This window comes from Sinohyriopsis cumingii, chromosome 3, assembly GCF_028554795.1.
Source record: "Sinohyriopsis cumingii isolate HCF-2022 chromosome 3, ASM2855479v2, whole genome shotgun sequence".
Taxonomy (NCBI): Eukaryota; Metazoa; Mollusca; class Bivalvia; order Unionida; family Unionidae; genus Sinohyriopsis; species Sinohyriopsis cumingii.
Genome location: NC_142963.1, coordinates 69,909,612 through 69,935,836, shown reverse-complemented (window position 1 = coordinate 69,935,836; position 26,225 = coordinate 69,909,612). Strand labels below are relative to the sequence as shown.

General features: G+C 34.6%; 1 protein-coding gene across 1 annotated transcript; it reads right to left on the bottom strand.

Annotated features, from left to right (window-relative positions):
- Nucleotides 1-1,875: 1,875 nt before the first annotated feature.
- Nucleotides 1,876-21,057, bottom strand: LOC149803062 (phospholipase A and acyltransferase 3-like). Its single transcript, XM_089952625.1, has 5 exons — nt 20,923-21,057; nt 14,369-14,493; nt 8,691-8,877; nt 6,196-6,325; nt 1,876-2,202 (listed from the first exon to the last, which is right to left on the bottom strand). Exons 2-5 carry the CDS (start codon nt 14,478-14,480, stop codon nt 2,104-2,106), a joined length of 528 nt encoding a protein of 175 aa, XP_089808751.1. The 5' UTR covers nt 14,481-14,493; nt 20,923-21,057; the 3' UTR covers nt 1,876-2,103.
- Between the last annotated feature and the right edge of the window lie 5,168 nt (nt 21,058-26,225).

The window sequence follows — 26,225 nt, the reverse complement described above, 5'->3', positions numbered from 1 at the left end:
TGTCGAAAATACAGCCTAGCGAGCGATCAAAGCTATCTTCAGGATTTTTTTAAGAAATTATATCCTGGTAGAGATAGGCAAGGAGGTTGTGAAGGCAACATGTAAAGTAATTGTACATAATGGACTAGAACTATAATAATAATGATAATAATAACTGTAATTACTTGAGTAGATATTAGCGCAGAATTTGTTTCGGGTGCAAAACTGATGACTGGCTGTAGTTTTGATACGACTGCGATGGGAAGGTTAGACTTTTTTGCATTTAGGACAAACTTCACACGATTTTTAAAGTGTAGTATCTGTTATCTTTCCATACGTGTGCGTTCAGTGTCTGTCCACCATGGTCAGATTCAATCGGTAACATCTCTGAGGACTCCACTGAATGTCTATTCGAGTTGTAGTGGTTTGGCTACTTTCGCATTGACTTTGTTACGGATGTGGCTTTTGTGATTATTCATTCGCTTTCTAAAATCAATGGTTTCACCAACATATTGAGTGGCACAGATCTCGCGTGTCAGAAGATATATTGTATTATTTGGTCTTTTGATTGATCGTGTAGTTAACTCGTGTTGTCAGACTTATGAAAGATTTGGTCTCAGGCATATGTTTGCATATTAGACAATGTTCCGGTATCTGTGGTCCTATATGACGTTATCCTAGCATGTACCAGATGGTAATTGAAATTTTAAGGTCTACGTTACACAACCATAGGAACTTTTAGAAATATACCTTTGGGACTTATTCAGTATGGTGCCAATGCTTGCCTATGATCTGTTGCAGGTTTGGGGAATCTGTTTGGAAATTTAGGTCGAAGCGGACACTTTATATACATCACTAAATTAGGTGTATTTGTGGGATTTTTATTTGCTACAGCTTTAAGTATGTGCTAATTAGATATGTCCTACTCATTTGTATGCTCTTATGTGTATCGAGTTCATTTGTATGCTTCTTAGTATGTCATTCCTTTGTCATTTTGATACTTTCGTCTTTATCCGAGGAAAGAAGTACTGGTGATTATTAGTATCATGAAAAATAACTATATATTTTTATACTCATGTAACTGCATTAAAAAAGAAAAGTGTCAATAACAGTTTGTTTGGTCGAATTTCACCATCATCTTAATCAGATACCATCGCAACTGAGTGTAAACTTATCGCTGATAACATTTTGTTTTTTTTCCCATTTTTACAACCAATCAAATGTACATTTTCACATCTTCGCAGTAAAACAATTGCATAAACCTTGTCAAATGGAAATATATTAACTGGATTTTTAAAAAGAATTGAATTACATGAGTCATAATAAGACTCTGTCAGTCATATCGCTACGATGTATGTAGTGTGGGAGTTAATAGTCATGTCTAGAACTGGGGCATCATGTCCCACATTATACTGACACTAGGTAAACCAGCCCTAACACTAGCCTCTTAGTGCCCGTTCTCTCAGGGTACGGGAAAATATAATATTAACGGTTATCATAGATAATAGGAGCTTAATACACTAGGTGTTACCGAAGTCTCCATAAATTTAGGTCATTCCAAAAAATACTTTAAAATTTGACAATTTGTCATTGCAAAACCTGATAGTTGACTCGTAAACAAGTTACTAGCTACATCTGTCTTGCCACATAATCTTAACGGAGCATAGCTTGTACCAATACTCAAAAGATTTATGTCCTTGATGGGATCAGTCGGTTTATTAGAACCGATAATTTCAAAAATGTTCAAAGGTGCAAAAAAAAAATTCAGTTAATGAACTTTTTCATTTAGATCCGGTAAAGGTTTGCCTGACAAATATGCTCAGGTAAAGGATCAATATTTGTAGATTGATTTGGCTATTCCTATTGAAGAAGTTTTGCCACACAAGAAGACGGAAGATGTGTAAAAGGGTTTACTCCTCAGGAGGGTTTCGTCTGTCGGATACATTTATGCATTAAAACAAATTGATGATTCAGTGATTTGTGTAAAACAAAATTCATTCAAATTTGAAGATAATAATATAACATAGGCTCGAATGAGTGTATATGTCTTCTTTGTTTTTAAAAATAAGTCAGTACTTAGCATTGTATCACATGTTTTTAATTCCATTTCAACGCACGCAGCCTTCATTTTTCCTCTTCTTTATTGCCAAACATTTTACCAAGAGCTACTATCCCTCCCACGACTGCAGCTCCGACGCCGACATATTTTAAAGCAGTAATGGTCTGAAAAATATATTTCATCGGTAAAGATGGCAAAAGAACCAAGAGTAAAATGGTTATCAGAAAAACAAACGCTATCAGGATACCAATTATTTTAAGTGAAATATTACAATATGACAATCAAAACAAAAGAAAACCAAAATACAATTAGTAGCAAAGACAAGTAGATAGCCCGTTATGCTCGGTTTCTATTAAATCTAAAGTACACTTTGTTTTCAACGATTAGTTAAAATGCTTAGTGTCATATTAATGTTCTTAGAACTAGTGGATTTCTATTGATCATATACAATTTATAAACTATATTTGTTCATTAAATATACCTGAAGAATCTCTGCCTGAAAAATAAAATTTAGTATTTGGGTTTCTTTAATATCCATAATGTATTGTTTAAGGTTTGCCCTCTTCAATTCTGTATCGCATCTGTATGAAATTACCTAATAGTTTAAATAAATCTACAACTAAGTTATACGGGATTTGATCAATGTTCATTTTGTCCTTCAACTCTTTTTCTCAAATGTGTTCATTTACCAGTTGTACTGATACTTTCTTTGATGTTTATATTGACATATAAATTCATCATCAATTAATCCCTTTTACTGCGTATTAAATATTTTTGAACATTTTACATGAAACCTATTCATTACAAGATATCTTGATCATTTAATAATAATGTAATGTTTTGATTAAATGAAAGAACTTCGAAGCAACTGGTTTGCTTTGTTCACTGCTCACTGGATCATTATAGCTTTTATCTAGTTTTTTTCTGAATAATTAGGTGCGCCAGACGAAAGCTAAAATATAAAATATATCTTTTATGTACTTCTGTTTTCTTGGTTACTTTTCTGTGCCTCGCTGCTTGTGTATTCTTTGTTGATTAGTTGACAATTTGTGCCTCGTTCCATATAATCTATTATCATGACATGATAATAGAGTATATGGAACGGGAAACAAATTGTCTACTGATTAGTGTGCTTCCCAGATCCAAATATAAACAAAGGTGATCGGTATAAAACTATTAACAATGACGTTACTAAGCTCCATATGCTATTTTTGTTCGCTTAGAGCTTCATGTTATAACATGTGAATACAATCTGTTTGCTCATTATGTTAACTACTGTTGAATTGAAATGCTTTTTACGGTCAGTCTCTGTATTTTCTGCATAGTACTATTGCTTGTGGAGTTGTATCACCAGACAATAAATTCAACATACATTAATTGTTCTTTAAAACCCCTGTTATCTTTCAAAAGAAACATCTTGAATTCACTGAAGCTGCAATATTTGTTCTCTTCTAAAATCATCAAGTATTTAAGAAGGTATTAGTTCATTATCTGATTTATTAAGAACTCGCTTTGATGTTTTGCTTCTCTCTCGCTTCTTGCTTTATGTTCTAAATTTCTTCAATGTTACTATTTATAGCAATAATCCTTATCCCAGTTTCTGCTCTTGATTCATTTTAAAACGTTTCTATGCCACTTTTTGATTTGTGATTATCAATTCATTCAAAAAGTACGTCTTTTTTGTTTAATTGAGTAATACGAGTTTTCTGTCTCTTATGTTAATATTTGTTCAATACCATACAATTCATTTTTTATTCATTCTAATCGTTTATCCGTCTTGCAATACTTCCAAGCATAACACCTACATTATTAAGGAATTCCTAGTCAGTTATAGAGCAATTATATGCAGTTTAAATACATCCAAACATGGTTTCACTCACACCTATTTTGATTTTGGTATTTTAGTTATTTCTGCTAAACTGTTTTCACTTTGCAACTGCAATAAAGTATTATTCTTAGTTTTTAACTTCGATTTTTTCTAGAATGCTTCTAATATCTTCAGGTGTTTAATTTCGTGATGTTCTTTCTAGTTTTAGCAATAAAATCTATCATTAAATTATTTAACTGTTTCCTAATTAGAATTTTCTAGTTTTCTTTTCGTCACCATATTACCTGGAAATAAAAATATTAAATCACCACCAACAAAATAAATTTGTCTAACTTTTAAACTTGAAATATATTGCTGAAATCTTATTGTATATTTTTGACTGGTTCATATCCTTGCAGGCCTAAATTAAATTTATGATAAACTTGATAAGTATCTTGTACTGTTGATACAGACTATGCAATAGGTATTCTATTTTTATTTTACTTAGCTACCTATAATACATGTTATGCTATGTTGTGTACTTTAATTTAGTCTAGATATTCCTTCTCATCTAAGTCCATTGCTTTCTTGAAGAAAAAACAAGTCGATTATATTTTTCATCGCCTGAGAAAAATGGATATATTTCGTCAATTTGTTTTTCAATATTCAACTGTTCCAGCTCCATAATTATAATGTCGGTTAAATGCGCGTAAGTATTCAGTTAGTGTTGGTTGTATGAAATCTTGATATAAAGTTTTATGCTCTCCACATCCATTATCATAAATATATTTCCTATTAAATATATTTTCAGTCAAGATATTGACTCATATTAAAGTTATTACAAATTATGTAAAATTGCTATAAATCTGTATTATTATTTGATGGATTTAACGAGTGATCATCAGGTAATGGTGTTTTACATTTAGACATTTGTTTTCGTATTTGAAGATAAATATGAGTCATATTCTTGATTTTACTAACTCTGGTATACTTCGACAAATTAAAGCCAGTAAGATATTCCAGATCCTGAAGATGCCATCCATAATGTTTTGTTAACTTGATTTTGCTAAAAGTTCATATCACACTGTTCTATATCTATCCAATGACGTATGATTATCAAATTTTGCAGCGTAAGTATCAAAGTGTGTTATGAAACCTTTTAAAGTTTCTGTGCATTATACGTTTATGTTTTTAAATTTATGGCTTTTTCTTGATCAAATGGGGCATTAAGTGGGCTGTAGAACAAGATTGATATATACTGGGGAGTATTACTTCAAATCTGGATTCCATTTACTTAATAAGATTATTTAAGTGAATTGAACATCATTCTTCGATTAATTCAATTTTATATCCACTTACATATCAAATACTATCTAAAGGCATAGTATCTGACTGGGTGCAAAATCCTCCTAAATCTTTAAGTTCCTCAGCAGGCGAGGAACATAGCGGAATCCGGCGGTTAGTGTGAGTTGCATTACAGGTAATCTTAGCGCAGCTATCTGACATGTGGTATAATCGTCAAGCACCTGACATTCCCACACCTATGTACGTGCTTATTTGCATCAAAGTCGCAAATTGGCAAGGACTTTCATGTGCGACTATTCAATTATACATAAATACATATTGATTTATATATAAACCATAACTATACTATATTATAAGGTTTGAAGTGTATGCAAATTTGCATATATTATATGAAAGCAACATAGATGTAATCAATGGAAGTAAATGTAAACATTTTTCATTTGTGTGTGCCATTCACATAAGATTATTTTATTGCTTCAAAATACGACACTACTATATGAATCACTGAATTAAAAGATAACTTTTTGTGACTAGACTTCAGTATAAATTAAATATTTTAAATTTCTTAATTATAGCAACTCCAGAACTATGATTAGAACTCTTAAATTTTATTTTCAACCAAATTTAATTAATTATAAGAATTGCTGAATTAAAAAAATAAAATAATATATATAACTATCTTCAGTTTATGACTAAATATTTAAGTTACTTTCATGGCTTTGCTTGGATAAATGGATTAATATGTCATTTTTGTGAGACCATAGGGTTCATCATTTTCAATATAAGATAGTAATTACTAAATCTCTTCAATGTTCAAATGATGTTATTATTTCACTTTATTTCCAGATATATAAAAACCATTTGCCTATATTTTAAATACGGTGAACCTTGTTTTTCCCTTGATAATAGAGTTTTAAAATATTTATATCTGAAAAATTTTGAATGCTAAATATTAAACCAGTTGACGAATGCTCTTTAAAAAATGTTGAAATTGATGGGGTGAGCTAGGATTTAAAAAGAAATTAAATCATCTTCTCTATCATACCTGTTCACTCCAGCCCTCTCCATAGCGACACCAACTCGCAAAGAACTCGCAGTTTTTCCAAAGAATGTTGTACCCTATGTCACCAATTTTAGACAAAGCTCTCTGCACAATCGTTTGCTTGTCAGATGGACTGTAAGTAATGATGCATTATGGTAACAAATATGTAATGAGCTTCCGGTCCACTGGAGCTATAGGTCATATTTAATGTATATACCAATAAACATTCATTGACTGAAACAGAAAAATAACTCGTGGGTTTTTTTTCAGTTTAACAGTCTATATGACTTGAACGCACCCATTCACCTGGCTGCATAAGTGCTTTTGGTGCTTCCAATAAGTGTGATTTTTTTAGTTTACTGAATGTTACATAGCAACTTTAGAAACATGGAGAAAAGAATCCTGGGTTTTCATTGGCTGGGAACACTACTTATATAAACTGTTTTGAATTTGTTCAATAAATATAAATTCATTTTGTTTTGACTGAGTTAGTGAATAGAGTGAATGAATATTAAAAACAATATATTTGATTACATTAAATCTGTGTCGTGTTATCATTTGATCCGACCAGAGATAAAGATTATTGATAATGCACATATGGCATCCAGGAAAAAGACATTCTTCGAAATAATTTCGTTAAGAAAACTAATTGTCAAAGCGCTGCACATATCTGACACCTTTTACATGATATACGTTTACCTAAAAGGGCTCTCTGTTTTGATAAAGAAGAAATGTATTCTGTCAACGTGTCTTTGAGATCCTTCACTTCTGTTTTTGATCAAAATTGTGGTAAATGCATGGATGTTAAGATTATTTATCCGTATTATATCCCGTACGAAAATCGGGTATTAAGCACTACCATCAAATGTGAATTAGTATCTGTTTTGAAATTATCAATGGGATTTCCAATAGGATTTGAATAAATGGGACAGAATGGGTTTTTATATATTTTAAACAAAGTTTGAAATGTTAGGTAAACAAAAAATTTGCAACCCATTATTTACTTTCTCGACTCAAAGAAGGAGCATATAATCTTATATTTCATCCCGGTCATATAATCAAGTCAAATAAAGCATATCAAATGTAGCAAATCATCGTACGTCCCCGAATGAATGCGAGATGCTCGTATTTTCCAGAAGATCTTGACGAAATATTCAAAGTCAATTTATTCATTGTTGCTTTGAGACAATGTATCATGCTATGTTTGGTGATATTTAACGGATCTGGAGCAAAACAAAACTAAACAAATTCTTTATACTTGGCTCTTATGTACGGTTTTACCTAAAAATAGCATAAGATACGTAATATAATCTTCATTTTCATTTAAATCAAAAAGGAACTACCAACATGTGCTACTTTTAAAACACCTGACTAGAAGTTGCCCAAGACCATGTGGCTACAAGCCGCTGCTTTCTCCCATTCGAAGTTATTACCAGAAAAGAAGAGAATTAGGACGATAGAGAACACAACTGTATTGCTAAATATGATCTAACAGTAGACACATGACATAACGTACAAATACAAATTGTTAATGGTGATGATATTGCAGATAAAGAAACGTAGGAAGATGAAATTTAGAAAGAGAGATAGCGTCATCTGTATTTTAGATAAACATGCCAAAATGGGGGTATGTATAACTATTTAGAGTGTACATGGATGTAGCATGAATTACAAAAATGTATTCTATAAATTTACTTCATCTAGTCAGTACTTTAATATTTATATTACTGTTCAAGTTACTAAAGTTACATGTACATTATTGAAATTTTCGAGATACGTCTTGTATATTGTTTTCTTATTCCACCTTCCAGTTTCGATAGGAAAACATATGATTCATCGAACAGAACTTTCCTAAAATTATTATATACCTTTGTGACATATGTGTTAAAATACAAAAAAATGAATCCGATAAGTTCTTCTGTTATAGGACCCAAAAGCATTTCGATGAAAAATGCTCACAAGAAAACTACCGGTATCTGAAATACAACACATGTATTGGGTTACTTTTTCTTGAAAATGAAACTTTTCTGAAGACATCAGTTGTTCTGTTCAATAATAGAATTATCACTTGAAACCCAGACCACACACCCATATAAACATCTCGATAAACAGTCGACCAAAACGATTCAATTGTAAATCAAATTGAAAAGAAAAAATTCTTGTTCGTTGCATTGAACAGTTTTTCAAGATTGCTCAGTGATTTCCTTTTTTTTGCTGTAAAATAAACCATTGTGTTTAAATAGCAACCTCAGATATAATTGATAATCAAACTCATCTAAAGTTTTGTGAGTTAATTTATGGTATATGAAAGCGTATCATTATCTTCAGCATAAGGAGAACAAGTACCTTTAAGTACAGCATACAGTAAGTTTCCTAACATTCGGACTGGACATTATTACAATCCTTTGCCAGGAAAAACTCTTCCAAATTACTAAGCTATAACGAAACACAGATTATGTTCCTTTTTCTTACATTTTTACCAGTGACTGAGAACTTACCTAACCTTATTGTCTTTATCATTATTCTTCTTTGCCTTGGAGTCAGCAGCAACATCGAAGAAATTGTCCCGTTTCACTCTAGCCTTGGTAAACTGTTTACCGCATATGGCAAAGACATGAGAGGAATTAGCATTTACTTTGGACGCGGCGTTAGGATCTCCTGCTAAATGAACAACTTCTTCATTACCTGAAAAAGAATTGTTTCATAACTACTGGAAATAGTAATGGTACGGAAACATTAAATTGTTTTCTTTTTCTAACATCAATCCTTAGCATGTAAAGAATCTTCCTAATCTTACTATTTTACCTTAGATATTTATACATTATTACCACTGAAAGAGGGAAAGAGAGAAAGAGAGAGAGAGAGAGAGAGAGAAGGGGATATTTGCATGGTATTGTGTTCTCATGACCTTCACAATAAGAATTAGGACTGGATACACTATTATTGCCATTTTTTGTTTATTTCAGGTCGTCTATGAGATGGTTGGGTATTGATATTGATATTCCCGCTACTATGGTCATCATCTGTGAGGTCGAGAGTCAAGTTTTCATTACTGTCCATTTCAGTTTATCTCATTGTATGTCTTCCTGCGCTTAGCATTAGGTCGATATGGGTGTTGAAATCCCACAGAAGTTTCACGTTGCTGCAGTCAACGACTTGCTATGCCTTATCATGATAGGACTTGCTTGTGCATTACATTCTGCATTTCTGAGACGGTTTGTATTGCTGTGTAATTTGTCGTGGTAACTTATAAAATGAAAAGCATGAACCACGTTTTCCCAAATTTAATTCAACCCTCAGTCAGACACCTGTATTATAGTTATATCTTTAGAGCTATATTGTCTCTTGTGTAAGAAAATGCATGTTGTTATTTTCTGACGAGGTTAGTTTGCAACGGAAACAAACTCAAACATGGTGACATTATTGAATATTATTTGAATATGTAGCCACAATAGTAAATCCCTTTCGAAATTCCAATAAATAAATTACAATGATTTGCTAAATGAGCTTGTCTCTCCTGACAGATAAGTCATACCCCTTCATCAAATCCTTTCAAAATCATCAGCAAGCATACCAATAAGACTGGTGCCTTTTTCTATCTATTATGTAGCATCTTTCATCGCAAGTTTATTGTGTGGTGGTTGTAAACAGTGTGAATTTCTCTTAATTTATCATTTTTGTTAAGTCATGCATTATTATAGCTTCAAGTATCTTCAACAGTAACTCACCCTAGTAAATGCAGGTCGCTATGACTTACGTTTTGTTTTGCTTTAGTTACATACAGATTTTGTGTTGGTCTTCGTTTTTCAAGCGCTGATTCTGGTACAGAATATAAGTGTATTTATTACATATGAGTGCACCAAAGTCACGTGAACTTCATCCAATTCCAGCATCACTGCTACTTGAGTGCTTAAAGACAATATTGACTTTACTAACTGATGTTACTAATGCCTCTCTCTCATCCGGGGAATTTCCATCATATTTCAAAACTGTCATTGTAAAGCCTCTGCTGAAGAAACCAGCTCTCGACCATAACGATATAAAGAACTACTGCCCAGTTTATAATCTCCCGTTCATATACAAAATCTTAGAAAACTTTGTTCCATCCCAACTTGTATCTCATCTGAATTCAAAGTCTTTCTAGCAATATACTGTCTGCATATCGCCCTTGCCACAGCACTAAAACTACTCCTCTGAAAATAGTTAATGACCTTCTCTCTGCTTTGTATAACGGAAAGATTACAGTCCTCACCCTCATTGATTTGTCTGCAGCATTTGACACAATAGACCATGATATATTACATCACCGTCTCCAGGATGTACTTGGCATTCATAATACAGCCTTACTGTGTTTCAAGTCCTACTTGGTCAACAGGACACATATTGTGTCTGCAAATGGAATACACTCCAGCCCAGTTGATCTATGCTGTACTATTGTGTTCCACAGGGGTCTGTTTTTGGACCCGTTCTCTTCTTTATATAGACTCAGCCGCTCTCGAGTGTCACTGATCATCATCCAGTGTCTTACCAATTGTACGCGGATGACACCCAACTGAAGTTGATGCTACCATCCAAGGTGTAGAGAAGTGCATTACTGATCTGAAATCATGGATGACATGTAACAAGCTGCAGATGAATGATGATAAAACTGAGGCCATTCTGATTACAACACAGACTTTCTCATTCACACCTTTACCTCAAACAATAAATATCAGCAACACCAACATTAAATTCACGGTCAGTACGAAACCTAGATGTTGCACTCGACAGTAGTCTCACATGTACCAACATGTCATGAACATATGCAAGGCTGCATATCTTGAGCTGAGATACATCCGTTCCATTTGCAAATATCTTTCAGTTAATGCCACTAAAACACTTGTGTGTTCATTAGTACCTTAAAGACTGGACTATTGTAACTCAGTTCTCTCTGGTTCGTCTCAATATCTACTCCAGAAACTTGAAAAAGTTCAAAACACAGCTTCTCGGATCATCCTTAAAGTATCACGTTCAGAGCACGCCTCCTCTGCTATGTACCCTACACTGGCTATCCATTCGATCCAGAATCAAACACAAAATGTGTTTTATGTGCTATGTTTCACTGACGGACTCCAGCCCAACATACCTATCCGGCCTCACCCATATGTACACACCAGCAAGATACGTACGTTCCTCTTCTGACAATCGTATACTCATTATTCCCACTATGAAAACGAAGTCATATGGACAACGTTCTTTTGCATACCAGGGTCCAGCAACTTGGAAAGAATTGCCCACTGAACTTAGACACAAAGACACAGAGTTCTCATTCAAGAGTGCTCTTAAAACTCACCTATTGGGACTCCAAGAACAAACTTAAAGACCTAATAATGTCTCCTACCTTAAATATTTTCAGCATGTTTTATGTTTTCTAATTTCATGGTGTTTGTTTTGTGTAATCATATCATTATATATGGTTCTTTTTATGTTTTAGTGCTGTCTAATTTTGTAAAGCGCTTAGAGCTTCTAAAGATCAGACGCTATGCAAAGTCCTCGTTACTGTTATTATTATTATAACCTCAGAAGTTGTGATTCAGTAATTCAATTGTTATGTATCTGGACGTCCAATAGGTTATACTTCAAAATACTTAAAAATCGTTCAGTTGACCTCATCGGTCTCTCTGTGATTAGTGAAACTATTATGTAATTTTGCTGACCTGAACCGATGATAAAACGATAGTTTACTTTTCAACATCAGAATTCATTCAAATCTACTTCTGCAATGCAGTTCTTTTGACATGCTGCTTAATGCTGGCTTTACAAGGTAAAAATTGTAAAAGATTAGCATTGTTTGATGTAGATATCTTCACTCTCTTTTTGGATCCACATTAGCTGAATAGTTTGAGCGTCAAACAAGTAATTCAAGGGTCGCGGGTTCGATACCCTCCCGGTCAGCCGGAGCTGACTTGCCTTCGTTTGTCGTTTGAAATGGAACTTAGCTCCTATATCCTCGGCATGATATAACCAAAATTGTTCTTAAAGTGTTATCAAGTAACAGTAAACAGATGGTGTCCTGGAAAAATTAATTAATTTCCCTGAAATGACAAAGATGACTATAAATGCAATTGATAAATTTACGTCCAAGAATCAAAGTTATGACTTTAACATTAAAAAATGCAATCTTTTACTACAGATGCACAAATCTAAAGGAATACTGAAACGTTCTGTTTAACAAACACCTGACCACTTCTATAGTTTATAACCTAGATGATCAAAATGTTCTGGAAGTTAAGCTTTCGAATGAGGTATTTTGTAGATGTGTGGTGCATTAAACTCGAAATCTAGACGGAGTTTATAGGTCTCCGCTGACGTATTTGTTATTCACTCTGAGCTAGCTTGCTTTACTCGCCAGAAAAGTGACTAGCCGTCTCATTTTGTACATTCTGCATATTATAACCGTGAGACGACTCGATACTGCAATCTTACTTTCCAGTTATTAGCCATAAGCAACTAGCCTTTGCTGCCATATGTAATCCTTCATATTTTTTTACGCTCCAAGCGTTTCAGTTGAACTCACAATTCTACTGTTACTGCTTCTCTTACAGGCTGCATATGCCTATCATTTTGTTTCAGGTTTCATTCTTTTCATTCTCTGCTGTATGAACATATTTTCTTAATTGTCATTAAGATCGCCTTCTTTCTCTTCTAAAGCAAGGAACTCTTCATCACTCTCACTGTTATATTCCCCAAAAATAAGAATTTTTTCCTTAATGCAAACTTCAGCGCTTAATAAGCCCCTTGGGCAAATTTTCCATGGAATAATCGTGATTAGCTATGGGCGAAAAACCGTTTTGTTTATACCGTGATTGCCAGCAACAAGAAGTAATTGTCTCTATGAATGCTCACTAATGAACAAATTCATCAGCAGCACCACAATTAAACAAGGTCTTACTCATCAAAGGAAGTGCAATTTTATCAATCAATAAGTGACTGCGTTTGGAGTCAACATAACTTACTCATTCAATCATCATGAAAACTGATGTCGGACAAATGTTCTCGGACAATTGTACTCGTGTTCGCAACAACAGGTTAAGCAGGATTATACAAAACGAGGAAATCGTCTTGCAAGCATCAACAGGTGTAAAAGAAGCCTAGTTGATTTTCTGCTCTAGCTTGAGTGCGTTCCTTAGAATTTTTTGTCTGTCTTCTTTGATTCCTTGTTATTATTAAATTTATCATTATTAACCATAATCCAGAAAGCAGTACAACTGAAACTTGAATGCGATTACAAATACTGACCACTTTCTTAGTAATATATAGGAACGATTGACACTTTCTTAAGGATATATAGAAATGATTGACACTTTCTTAAGGATATATAGGAATGATTGACATTTTCTTAAGGATATATAGGAATGAGTGACACTTTCTTAAGGATATATAGGAATGATTGACACTTTCTTAACGATATATAGGAATGATTGACACTTTCTTAACGATATATAGGAATGATTGACCATCTTTATGTTTTCAGATGGTAGTTATGAGAACACGCTTTCTTATGTGGTGTCTTTATTAAATATAGATACATGATATATTTGTTTTTTTTTTCGTTATTGTCCACTATATAATGTAATGTTCTCACATTATTTAAAGTATTATGTATGATACAATACGGTACAAGTGTTCAAATTTCACGAATTGTTAAATGGAAATACTAACATATGAGCAAAAGTAGACGACTTAACCGTCCACAAGTGGGAATATCACATGATGCTCTCTGAGTTACGTCATAAATAACATACTTACCCACTAGCCTATATACCTATCTGCATTAATCCGTCCCACATAATTCAGCATGAATTCTCAATATTGCATTTTAGCCAGGAATGTGGTAAATTGATAATACAGCTTCTATGTATCTGCATGTCCATCTACATAGACAAATGCATAAATCCGACCAAACAATAGTATGCATTAGAGATAGCTCGTTAATTGTTGTGATAATGTTTCAATGTGGAACAAGTGCAGGGAGTAAATTTCTATTTTAACAAATATTGTGTAGGTCCTGAACAAATAATGAAAATACTAAAATCAATATTAAACGTTTTTGACTTCATGAGGGAAGTAGATGATAGCAGAAACAGAGGTGGAGCGTAGATATTAATTTATATGTAAATGACAATTAATACAATACCGATGTAAACTGCCCAATGAGAGTAAATTCCTCTTGGGAACTCAACAAGGTCCCCTTCTTCAAGACTGTCGAGAACAGTTTGGTTGTGACGATGTACTGAAGCAAGAGCCATGTTGAATTAAAATCTGAAGAACAAAAATGAGACACTCAAAGCTTGCACGTGTTAATTTGTGTTTTTCCATATACGGTGTAAGCGTTCAAGAAAGATGAACTTGTGGAATTGAATTACAAATTAAAAGGTCGTCATCCTGCTAAAAGTATACATAACATAATAGGTCACTTTGATTTCAGGGGTTTATCCCCAAAAACTTTAAGACTAGAATGATAATATTCCGATTCTTTGACTACTGAAAGGAGGATTTTACTTAACAAATTAACAAAATCCATCCAAGAAGCTGTGGTCGTTCATTTTTTTTGGACCGTAATTTTATGCAAATATTGACATCACATCCCATAATAATACAAAATTTGAAACAGCAGAGAAAGTCACATGCTTTATGTAGCTCTTTAAACGCATTGAAAGAATGTCGACAACAGTATGGTAAAAATCTGCTAGCAAAATTGATCAAAAAATTAAAAATAAACAATTAGTTATAATTATTTGAAACTAACATACACAACATAACCCGTGGCAAAAGGCATTATTATGATAAACTTAGCAGTTTTCAGCGAGGTGATACAAAAATATAATTTTTTCAAAGAGATAATGCACGTTTAATTTCAAGTTTGCATGAGATTAAAATTGATAAAAACTAGTTTTAAAGTTGAAAAGAACAAAAACGTTGATTTATTGATTTCAAACATGTAAACGGCATCTATACATGTTTCTTAAGAATGCAGATGTACAGGTTACATCATTGATCATAACCTAGATAAAAAGCATTAACCCTGAAAGCACGATGATCAAAACAGTGCAGTATGAGGCAGGAATAAAATGCGTTTATTTCAAATACACAAGTTTGTTTTGGCTAAATGTATAGAATAACTCAACGATTGAATAAGCTGTGCACAGTCCGCCTGCAACGATTCTGAATCAACTTTGCGCTGGAATGAATGACAGAAATCTGAAATAATTTATACGTTTGAAATTATTGAAGAAATGTTGCAAATTACTGAAAATAACAGTTCCCCTGATAGATGGATGTCCTGTTGGCTTGTCAATAACGCCTTTTATACGTAAATATTATCTCAGTGTTTTAAACTGTTTTAAATTGTTGAAAATAACATCATCTTTTCTACCAACCCGGACGTCCAGTTGCTTACCATTTAATTGCGGTAACAAATTAAATGGGACAAAACGAAAACAAAATATACTGTATTTAATGATTGTTTAACTGAATAACGATTTCCCTGCCGAAGAGTCGTCTGTTAGTCACGCGGATGACCAGTAGCATGCAGACTTTATTGTTAGGAATGCACAAGCAATATCCGATAATGGATAAAACTACATCTTGAACGTACTAGATGTCACCTCAGTTTACGTTTAGGCTAAGAGAGTAGAACGAAAAGGGATATGGCAGAGAGAAAAAGCCTGAAAATATACGAATTGATGAAGAAATGGGAGTGTTACGACAAAACTGTTAAGGGTACGTGTGAAAAATAAAAGACTGTGTACTTTTCAACTTCCTCAGTCGAAGCAGCATCTATAGTGGAAAGGTTTAACGAAATACTGAATACTAATGTGGTAGTATTTTGCTCAAAACGAAATACTGAATACTAATGTGGTAGTATTTTACTCAAAACGAAATACTGAATACTAATGTGGTAGTATTTTACTCAAAACGAAATGAAACAATGAGTTTGACTAAAGATTTTTACTACAGTGCTCCTCATTCGACTATAAATATCACTTCGGTTAAGCGAGAATGGGAAAAATACAAACATATGTGAAAAGTTTTGATTAATCTGTTCGATAAACCGAGGAATGATACAACTGGAACGCACAAATTTAAAATTGGTTAAACAGGATAAAATAGAGCAAAAACATTCAAGCGGATATCATTCATAGTTTAGTGAGAAAAGAATTCTGATTCATGCAACTAATATTAGGTGATCTGGTAGTTTACGAACTGGAAGACGAACAAACGTTATTTCTTTTCTACAAACAAGATGACATATACAAAGTTGGAAGGATTTTGAGTACCATAATAGTGAAAGGAAACGTACTTGTAAAATGGATATTATGAATCGTTTAACAGTAAGGAAACAGCTGGAAACATTATTGCCTTAAAATAGATTATGGAGGAAGCACAATACATTCAGTATTAAGTAGTAAGGAGTATGAAAACTTTTAGATGTTTACAGAAAAGCAGTTATGGATGTGTTAGATGTAGAAAATGGAGCGCCACTTGCACATTTTTGTACTGAGAAAAAAAACAATAGATGAGAAATTGAAAATGAATTCCAAACATCACAGTTAAACAAGAAAATGGTACACACAAAAATGTCATAAGGCATCTAAATTTTAGTCCATCTTTTATCATATCAATAAAACGACAGAACAGGGAAAACAAAAAGAAATAACAGGAAAAGATAAAGAAAATTGATCAAATCCACAACAAGGAAAAGCTCAAAAGCAATGCAATGTTAAAAAATACAGAGCTGTTGGCGAGATCTTGAGCAACACAGAAGGTAATGAGAATCTCATAGACAATCATTAAAACATACATCTTCCGATTTCATTCAAAGAGTATACAGCAACGTTCACACAACGAACAATAAACAATGCATTTTTCATGGGCAAACTATTTACAATGTACAATTTTAAGTAAGCCATACTTTACGGACTCTCTTAAAAACATTGCTTATTGAGCAAAATGATTTCAGAAACAAAATTACATTGAAGAATGGTGTGCCCAAGCTTAGTCAATCTACCCTTTGATCCCTCAATAACCTGAAGACATGAAGGTAATTATTTTTCTGGTAACCCTCCGTGCTGTCAGACGTTGCGGGTGGTACAGGCAATTAAAGTATTTCTATCATAAACATTTTAGACGGTGGGCCTATCATTTAGCCGATTACTTTCATGCATGAACATTCGGAATGAAACTTAAAACGATCTGCCATGATGCTCTGGTAATGCTATTGCTGCTTTGCAAAAATCTTGTTCCAATGGGCAACAACATTCATGCTTGTGGCGTTCTGAATTTATATAACTCATTGGGGTGCATGCTTTATAGATTTATGAGATACCACGTGACCCTCCTTCAGTGATGGCAATAAAGACATAACATAGGTATGCTCCCTATTTCGCTAGTGGAAAATGTAACTGACTGTTACTGAATGTCACCAAATGTCACAAACCTAGTGTCGTTAGGGAGACATATGATGCAAAGATGAAGATTATGGCATGCCAGAACATCATCCTTATTGCCCTGGCTCAGTAAGGGATATGTGGAATCTCACACGTCAAAAGTACACACCATAACGAGACCAATGAAACACGATAGTGCTATTTCAAATGTTACGAGTTTTCCAGAACTGTCATTTCCTGCTTACTGTGATTCATCGGCTTTTTGCGATAATTACGCAAATTACAAATCCCACTACCACCACCCTGTCTCTCTCTCTGTCTCTTTATGTCTCTCTCTCTCTCTCCTGTGATATGCTGCTCTTAGCAATAATTACACCACCACTTGCCCTCCACACTTTCTCTATCCCCTAAGGCACGTGCTTCTTACTAAATCTAAAAAAGTGGGATAAAAAGACACGAATTTATACTAGCCACCTTCCTTTCAAATAGTGTATTCCATTGTGCTATAATTACGCAGTATATATAGTTATGCAGATGAACATTGTGCTAAAATTGGTATAAAACAAATACTTTACCTCCCTGCCTTCTGCCTCTATTTTTAGGGGGTTCTCCAGCGTTATGTGTATCTATAATATGTGTATTATTTTCATGATTATATTTCCAAAGGGTTATTTAGTTAACAACATTTAATACTAATATTCTCTACTATCGTAAGTTCGCTCTTTAAGGACGTCAATCTAGTATCGTGCGGAAAATTAATTCATACGTTCCAAGGTTGAGTGTTACTCTATCCATGTAAACATCGCGTGATCTGACATTAGGACATGAGTTCTCAAAAAGCCAGGTTGACCTATTTGCTGATTGGTTTGAGTAAGCATTTAATCTTGTTTATGAGTTCGAATCGTTCCAGAATGAATATGGGTCGTAATTGTACTCCGACTTAATTATCTATATACGATATAATTAAGAATTAGGCATTCCTGTCATTAATCATGAATCTCAGAGGAGTCATATTTAGTTTTGTGTAACTGAGAGTATTCGTTTATGTTATTTGATCTTTCATTGGAATTACAAAGTAACTATTCAGACTATTTGGAACTATTTTTGTATTGGAATTGCTGTGAACTCATTTAAAGACATATTTGGATTATATAAGGGTAATTCATTCATTACCATTAGTACAACAGTACATTAGTAACATCATTTGGAATGCTACTGGAACTCATTTGGATTACTCGATATTTTTGGATTTGATAGAGCATTTAAGACTATTTAGGACTTCATTCACTATACTGTATATTATTTTTTAACATTTCATTTTGCATTTTACGTAACTAAATTATATTTTCAATTTTACAAAACTTGTTGGTTTCCCTTCTTTTTTGTTACATAGTTTAAGACCATAGAGTCGTAACACTAGTAATTAATATACTATCATCCACCTGCGTATTACCATCCACCTGCTTGATATTACTGAGCTTTACCATGTTGTTCGGCAGTTGTTTTTTTTCTACAAATAATGACAGGTACGTGTACAGCGAGACTCTAAATCCTGTACATATGTACTGATTTACTGGCACAAGGCTTTATTTTAGAGGAGAGAAATCACTGAGCTAAGTTATTAACAGTAAATAGGCCAGAAATAACATTGTAATGAACCTCGGTCAATCAAGTGTCTGAAAACCTCATTATTATGCACAGACGACCCTCGTTATCATATGTACATGAGATTATTATGATACAAGCCTAGATACTTTGTAGAGACTCATTAAACTTCCTTTGAAAAAGTCGGTTGAGGCTAGAAAAAGTATGAACCATTTGCTATGCATGGGCTATGATAGGTTAAGCAGGTAAAGCTGTCTTATCTTCCCGAATCGTCATAAACCGAGAGCAACGGCTGCATTTGATTTAGTGCACCGTACGTATTGAAAGAAAATATTTGTTTCTCATTTTGAGAATGTTCAAGTCCAAAGAGATTTAAACTGACCGACATTATTTAAATACACAAGTTACTTTCGGCCCAAACATTTTTCAATTGTAACTGAAAAATGATGTAGACAATTTCATGTAAGTTAAACTTGCATGAAAACTGAGTAATAATAATAACAATAATAATAATAAATATATGTTATTTCACAGAGACGCCAAAATGAAATTGGATTTTCCAATTGCCATTGTTTTCTAAAGATAACTTATCTGGAATATCGAAACTAAACTGTTGTGAACTCGTAGGTGAGTTTGTAAAGCAAATCGAAACTAACTCAAGATAAATGTGCATGAAAAACTGAGAGTAAACAAAAAATAATAAGCATCGGTATCTCACTGTGATACCAAAATGAAAAGTGGATTTTTAATTGCCGGGTGTTTTGTAAACTCGTAGGTGAGATGGAGAAGAAGAAAAAAATCGAAAATAAATCCCTTCTCTTGAAATAGTGTATTCCACTTCGCATGTATTAACGATACAGGTGATAATGTTACACGTGTGAAAATTGTGTTTTACGGTTACCATTACAACACTAGGCGAAAACATCAAAATAGTAAGTGCTTAAGCGATCCAAGGTACATAACTTTCACTGAAATCCATAAAGGTGTAAAACAACTGCAATATCAACCAAAACAAAACCGACAGAAGCTGCTCGATCCAACTGCATCAAGGTCAGCCAAACTCAATGACAAATCCTGTTTACATTTTCCATTTTACAAAACAGACGCTTGGGAGAAGAAACATTTGTGAAGCAGCATTAGACACATTAAATCCATTTACCATGGAGACACCAAAAGCAGGAACATCATGGGGGGGGGCCGGGGGAGGCATTTGCCCCCTCCCCCGAATTTGCATGTGCTGTAAAATTGCTGTAGCCTATATACGAAAATTAACAAACCGGTCAAGCTTTGCCCCTAAATGAATCAAGTTTTGCTCCCCCCCCCCACGTCCCGAAAAAATTGAAATGACGTCCATGACCAAAGGGCAAGCTATAATTTTCCAAGTATTGTCTCATCCCTATCTGTATCAAATATTCAAAAAAACTGTTTCTTAAGGTGTAACAGATACTCTCTCTCTCTCTCTCTCTCTCTCTCTCTCTCTCAGGCCAGGCATTTCTTGTCAAATCTAATTAAGAATATGTGCCTTGCCAATCGTAACAGGCCGAAAACATCTGTATCATCTGACGTAATGAACTCAACAGACTGAAAAGAAAGAATCTGTCTCAAGATGAAAATGAATATATTGTAGTTTCATAACGTTGCAGTCGAAAGTAAAGCTTCAATTGACTGAGATTATTTAAGCTCCAACGTTACTTACCTTGCACCTACTTCACTGGTAAACCGAATGTGATGTAGACAATATGAATAAGCTAAATATGCAGGAAAACTGATTAAAGGATAATAATAGAATACACGTCATGGTGTTACATAGGAGTAGCTAAAAGAAAAGTAGATTTTCCAATTGCTGAATGTTTTCTGAAAATAACTGACCTTGAATATTGAAACTAACGTGTTGTAGAGACTTAGGTCGGCTTAAAAATGAAACAAAGAAACTGTATATAAACTAGTCCCCACCCACACAGCCCTCCCGCCAAATAGTGTGTGCCTTGCTCCGTTCAAGCTAGTTTTGAAACGGTAACATAATCACCCCAACAAAAAAAACGAGGTCGACAACCAGCTATGATTGGGAACTGGGGAAGGGTAAACAAAACAGTTACAAAACAAGATATGTGTGTTAATTAAGTTTCAACTGTTTTATTCTATCACAATTTTGTTTATCTTAATTAAAATAGTTTGTGGGACTGTCTAGGAACAAGGGGAATTGAACAGAGAATAGAGTTTGGGTCTGTCTAGGTACAAGGGGAATTGAACAGGGAATAGAGTTTGGGTCTGTCTAGGGACAAGGGAAATTAACATGGGAAATTGAAACAGGGAGGGTCTGTATAGCGTCAAGGGGAACTGAACATGGTGGGACTCTCTAGGGACAATGATGGTAGAGGGTCAAACACAACAAAGACAGAGACATACATACACTAGTACAAGCGTGAGATTTATATATAAAGCATTACCAAGACCTGAAATCTTGTTGGGGTGTTCAAAAATTTGCATAATTGTAATGATGCTATAAATAGCTATAATCAAGGAAATGCTCAACGACAAAATGGATTGACTAAAAGTAACGCTAAAATGACGAAATTGTCCCAGAATTTAAAGGAAAATAAACAGATCCCCGAAAATTAAGTTACAATGGTTTAGACTAAAATGGATAAAATTAGTAACTACTTACAATATCAACTTGTGTGACGATCGTGGATAAACACCCATGTATCTATTTATAGCTATAATCAGCTGAAATTCCTATGAAATCTCACTATCTATTTATAGCTACAACTTGTAGGTTATTCCTTTGGAAAACCCCACTATCTTTTTATAGCCTCAGCTTGAGTGACGTTCCTGTTTATGAACTCTAGTACATATGTATAGCTACAACCTGTGGAAAACCCCAAGTCCATATTTATAGTCTCAAAATTTCCAGCGTCAGTGACGTCACTGTACTGGAAATTAGGGGATAAATGGCAACAGTGATGCAAGTGGCTGACCTGAATACGCGCTACTGTAGGTAGGTAGGTAGAATGTATTTGATAGGGATAAAGGGAGTTTTATAGGGACAAACAGAGAGCAATACACACACACACACACACACACACACACACACCACAGAGGGAAGAAGAAAAAACAAACCCAAAATATGCTATTCACACAGGGAAGAGGAAAAAAAACCCAACAAATATACTATCCAGACCTTCTTACACTAACACACACACACACACACACACACACACACAGATCGAAGAATAAAACCAAAATTAAAATATACTATCCTAACAAATGTACGCTAACGCATACAAACCCCAAATATACTATCCATCCAAACGTACGCGAACGGATACAAACCCCAAATATACTATCCACACAACGTCACTAACGCTCACAAACCCCAAATATTCTATCCACACAAATGTGCTCGAACGCATACAAACCCCAAATATACTATCCACACAAACGTACGCGAACACATACAAACCCCAAATATACTATCCATAGAAACTTACGCGAACGCATACAAACCCCAAATATACTATCCACACAACGTCGCTAACGCGTACAAACCCCAAATATACTATCCACACAAACGTACGCGAACGCATACAAACCCCAAATATACTATCCATAGAAACTTACGCGAACGCATACAAACCCCAAATATACTATCCGCACAACGTCGCTAACGCGTACAAACCCCAAATATACTATCCACACAATGTCGCTAACGCATACAAACCCAAAATATACTATCCACACGGAAGGGAGGGAAAACAAACCCAAAATATTCTATCCACACGGAAGGGAGGGAAAACAAAACCAAATATACTATCCATACAAGCGTACGCGAACGCATACAAACCCCAAATATACTATCGACACAAACGTACGCGAACGCATACAAATCCAAAATATACTATCCATACAAACTTACGCGAACGCATACAAACCCCAAATATACTATCCACACAACGTCGCTAACGCGTACAAACCCCAAATATACTATCCACACAACGTCTCTAACGCATACAAACCCAAAATATACTATCCACACGGAAGGGAGGGAAAACAAAACCAAATATACTATCCATAAAAGCGTACGCGAACGCATGCAAACCCCAAATATACTATCCATACAACGTTGCTAAAGCATCAAACCCCCAAATATACTATCCACACAATGTCGCTAACGCATACAAACCCTAAATATACTATCCACACTCGGGAGGAAGAAAAAAAACAACAAAAAAGACAACCAGATATACGATCTGCACAACGTACGCGAACACACACACACACACACACACACACACACGCACACCACAGAGGGAAGAAGAAAACCAATATACACTATCCACACGGAGTGAAGAAATAACCCTTTATATATACTATCAACAGAGAGTGAAGAAAATAACCCATTATATTCCATCAACACAGAGTGAAGAAGAAAAAGTTTTTTGAAAGCACATAAGCCCTCACCTGCAATGACCAACTCTGCCAAACACCTACACCCCACCCCCACCCCAACACTACAAAACCCATTTAACCCTTTATTTTATGGCATCAGTGTGTGATTTAGGAAACATCAAGACACAAAATGATGGATGAATAGACTGACTATTGTTTACCGACTTGCATGCCTAAAGAGCGTGCGTGAAGGAAAACATCCTTCCATTTCAATTCTAACTAAAACATGATCCAGAGGGATAGAGAGAGGTGAAAGAGCAAAAACAAAACACGCCATCCTTATTATACAATGTCAAGACCAAGAGACACTTACGTTTTCTTTCTGGTCTATTCTCTTTTAGAAGGTAGTATGAAATTTCACATCAGGGCCAACGCATCGGCTCACATTGTCAATTTTTCCATTTCCATGTCTTCACTGGTACAAGTTCTTCCTCGTCTTCAATTTCTTCTTCTTCTGAATCCCTCTTCTCTTTTTCGTCTTGTTTCTGTTTCTTCTGTTTTCTCGTAGGGCACTCTGAATCCCAGTGTCCTTTCTCCTGACAACGATATTAGATATCTTGACTTTTGTCTCTCTTTCTTAGACGAAGCAGGTATTCTGGAGACAAATACCCATTTACCTTTGCAGATATAGCAAATTTCATCAGCACTTACACACTTTCGTATGACTCATCAAATCAACGACCAAAAGAGTAAGTTTTGTTGCCACCTTCGCCTGTGAATTATGCTTTCGTATGACTTTTAGCATATATTTGACCAGCAGGTCGATCTGTGCTGAGTCTTCCATCTTCTTGATCGTTTGAGAGTGGAATGAATACTCTGACGCTAAGACACTCTCCCTATATACAGGGATCTGCTGCGTATGAAACCTAGTCAAATGTAATTTTGCAATAAGATGAAACAATTTCATTGAGAAAGTAAAAGGCAATGACGTGCCGTGTCGCCTCACACAAGACCTGAAGTGTTAGCTCAAATCCGTGTCAGCGATTTCGAAGACGACATAACTGAGCTTTAATAAATGCTCTCCATTCATGCCACAAAACCACGAGTCCTGATTCACGCTAAAAGAAATTTCGTTCGGTCCATAAAAAATAGTATCACATCTGAGAAACGCAAAAACGAACTTCCAGGAAACGACGGCTTACACCTACAACGTGAAATGTATGAGTTCAAGTAGTGCGTAAAACTTAGTCAAATTAAATTTTTATAGTCAAGACGAAACGATCTCTTTTCGAATAAGAAAGCAGGCAGCAAGCGACAATGGCGATCCGTGTCACACAACACTTTTCAAAATGTGTATTATTAGAGGTTTGTTCTAGCGATCTGCACGGTTAAATTAAATGTTGATGTATTTTGCAATAAGACGGACACAATTTCCATGGGATCGCCCATGGTACCATTGTTCGTGCATTAGTTTAATTTTTTTAAATATTTTTTTTATATAAATCGCCTATAGGATAGACCCAGTAAAGCATGGCCATTCTCGTCACTGTGTGAATAGCTACTCAAGTCAATTCGAAGTGAACGCGGTAAGAAAATAAGTATAGCCAATGAAATGGCTTACAACGGGTGATGCATTGTTTTGTTCTAGGACTGTGTGACATAATAATCCCTACGCTCTTGCGTTGTTACCATTACAGTGCAGACAGACTGGAATGTGAACTTACAAGCCCTCTTTGTGTATTGTACCATTTCTTCTTACCACATCAAAATACCGAGCGTCACAGTATTGGTTCGCGTTTTCAAGCTGACCATTTTTTATATCTTACTTAAACATTTTAACATAACACTCACACTCACATCGGTAGAGTCAGAACAGACGTGTTACAGTATTGAGGGGCATGTTATCTTTTTTTTTCTTCAAACTAATAAATTTGTGGTTTGTATGAAGTAAAGAACCGAAAGTACAGTGAACCTCAAGGATGATGACCCAATCTGTCTGTCTATTGATGCGTGTGTTTACTTAAGAAGAAATATGACCTCTAAAACACAAAGAGATACGGCAAGCATGATTAGAATGAACACAACGATGTTTTCCTTCACGCCCGTGTAATTTAGAGTTTCAATCCTCTTTCAAGACAAACTTAGTCTCCTTTTGTAGGGCTTGAAATAAAAAAAAAATGAAAAATCTTAAGCACTTTGCTATAGACAATTTCATCAACAGACTAAACAACATAAATACCGTTACAACACCAGAAAGCCTTAAATCTTCTATCAAAAAGAAATGCATCAAAAAATTAAAGATTAACGATAACTAACCAATGAAACCGAATTTAACAAAGGCAATGACATGTGAAGAAATGTCTCTCACTTTGGAAAGGTAGGCGAATGTAATCTGTCATGCACCATCAACTTGAAAAAATTATAAACGGAGAGAAATCTGAATTCAAAATTCATTTTTTTAAAAATTGTTTCGTTTCTTTTTTCTTTTTTGGAACAAATCTAAGCACTAATATAGAGTGGAAATTGAAAATGCACATAAAAGCTTTGATATTTCTGAAAAAATGAGGGGATATTCCTAACGTTCATAATCACTTATATATGCTTGGACTT

What these genes read in the sequence shown, in the direction of transcription:
- LOC149803062 (XM_089952625.1), bottom strand. Translation starts at nt 14,480, where the DNA reads ATGGCTCTTGCTTCAGTACATCGTCACAACCAAACTGTTCTCGACAGT. An exon ending in TCATTGGGCAGTTTACATCG is followed by an intron (nt 8,878 to 14,368) that starts GTATTGTATTAA and finishes ATTCTTTTTCAG; the next exon opens with GTAATGAAGAAGTTGTTCAT. An exon ending in GATAAAGACAATAAGGTTAG is followed by an intron (nt 6,326 to 8,690) that starts GTAAGTTCTCAG and finishes CATTACTTACAG; the next exon opens with TCCATCTGACAAGCAAACGA.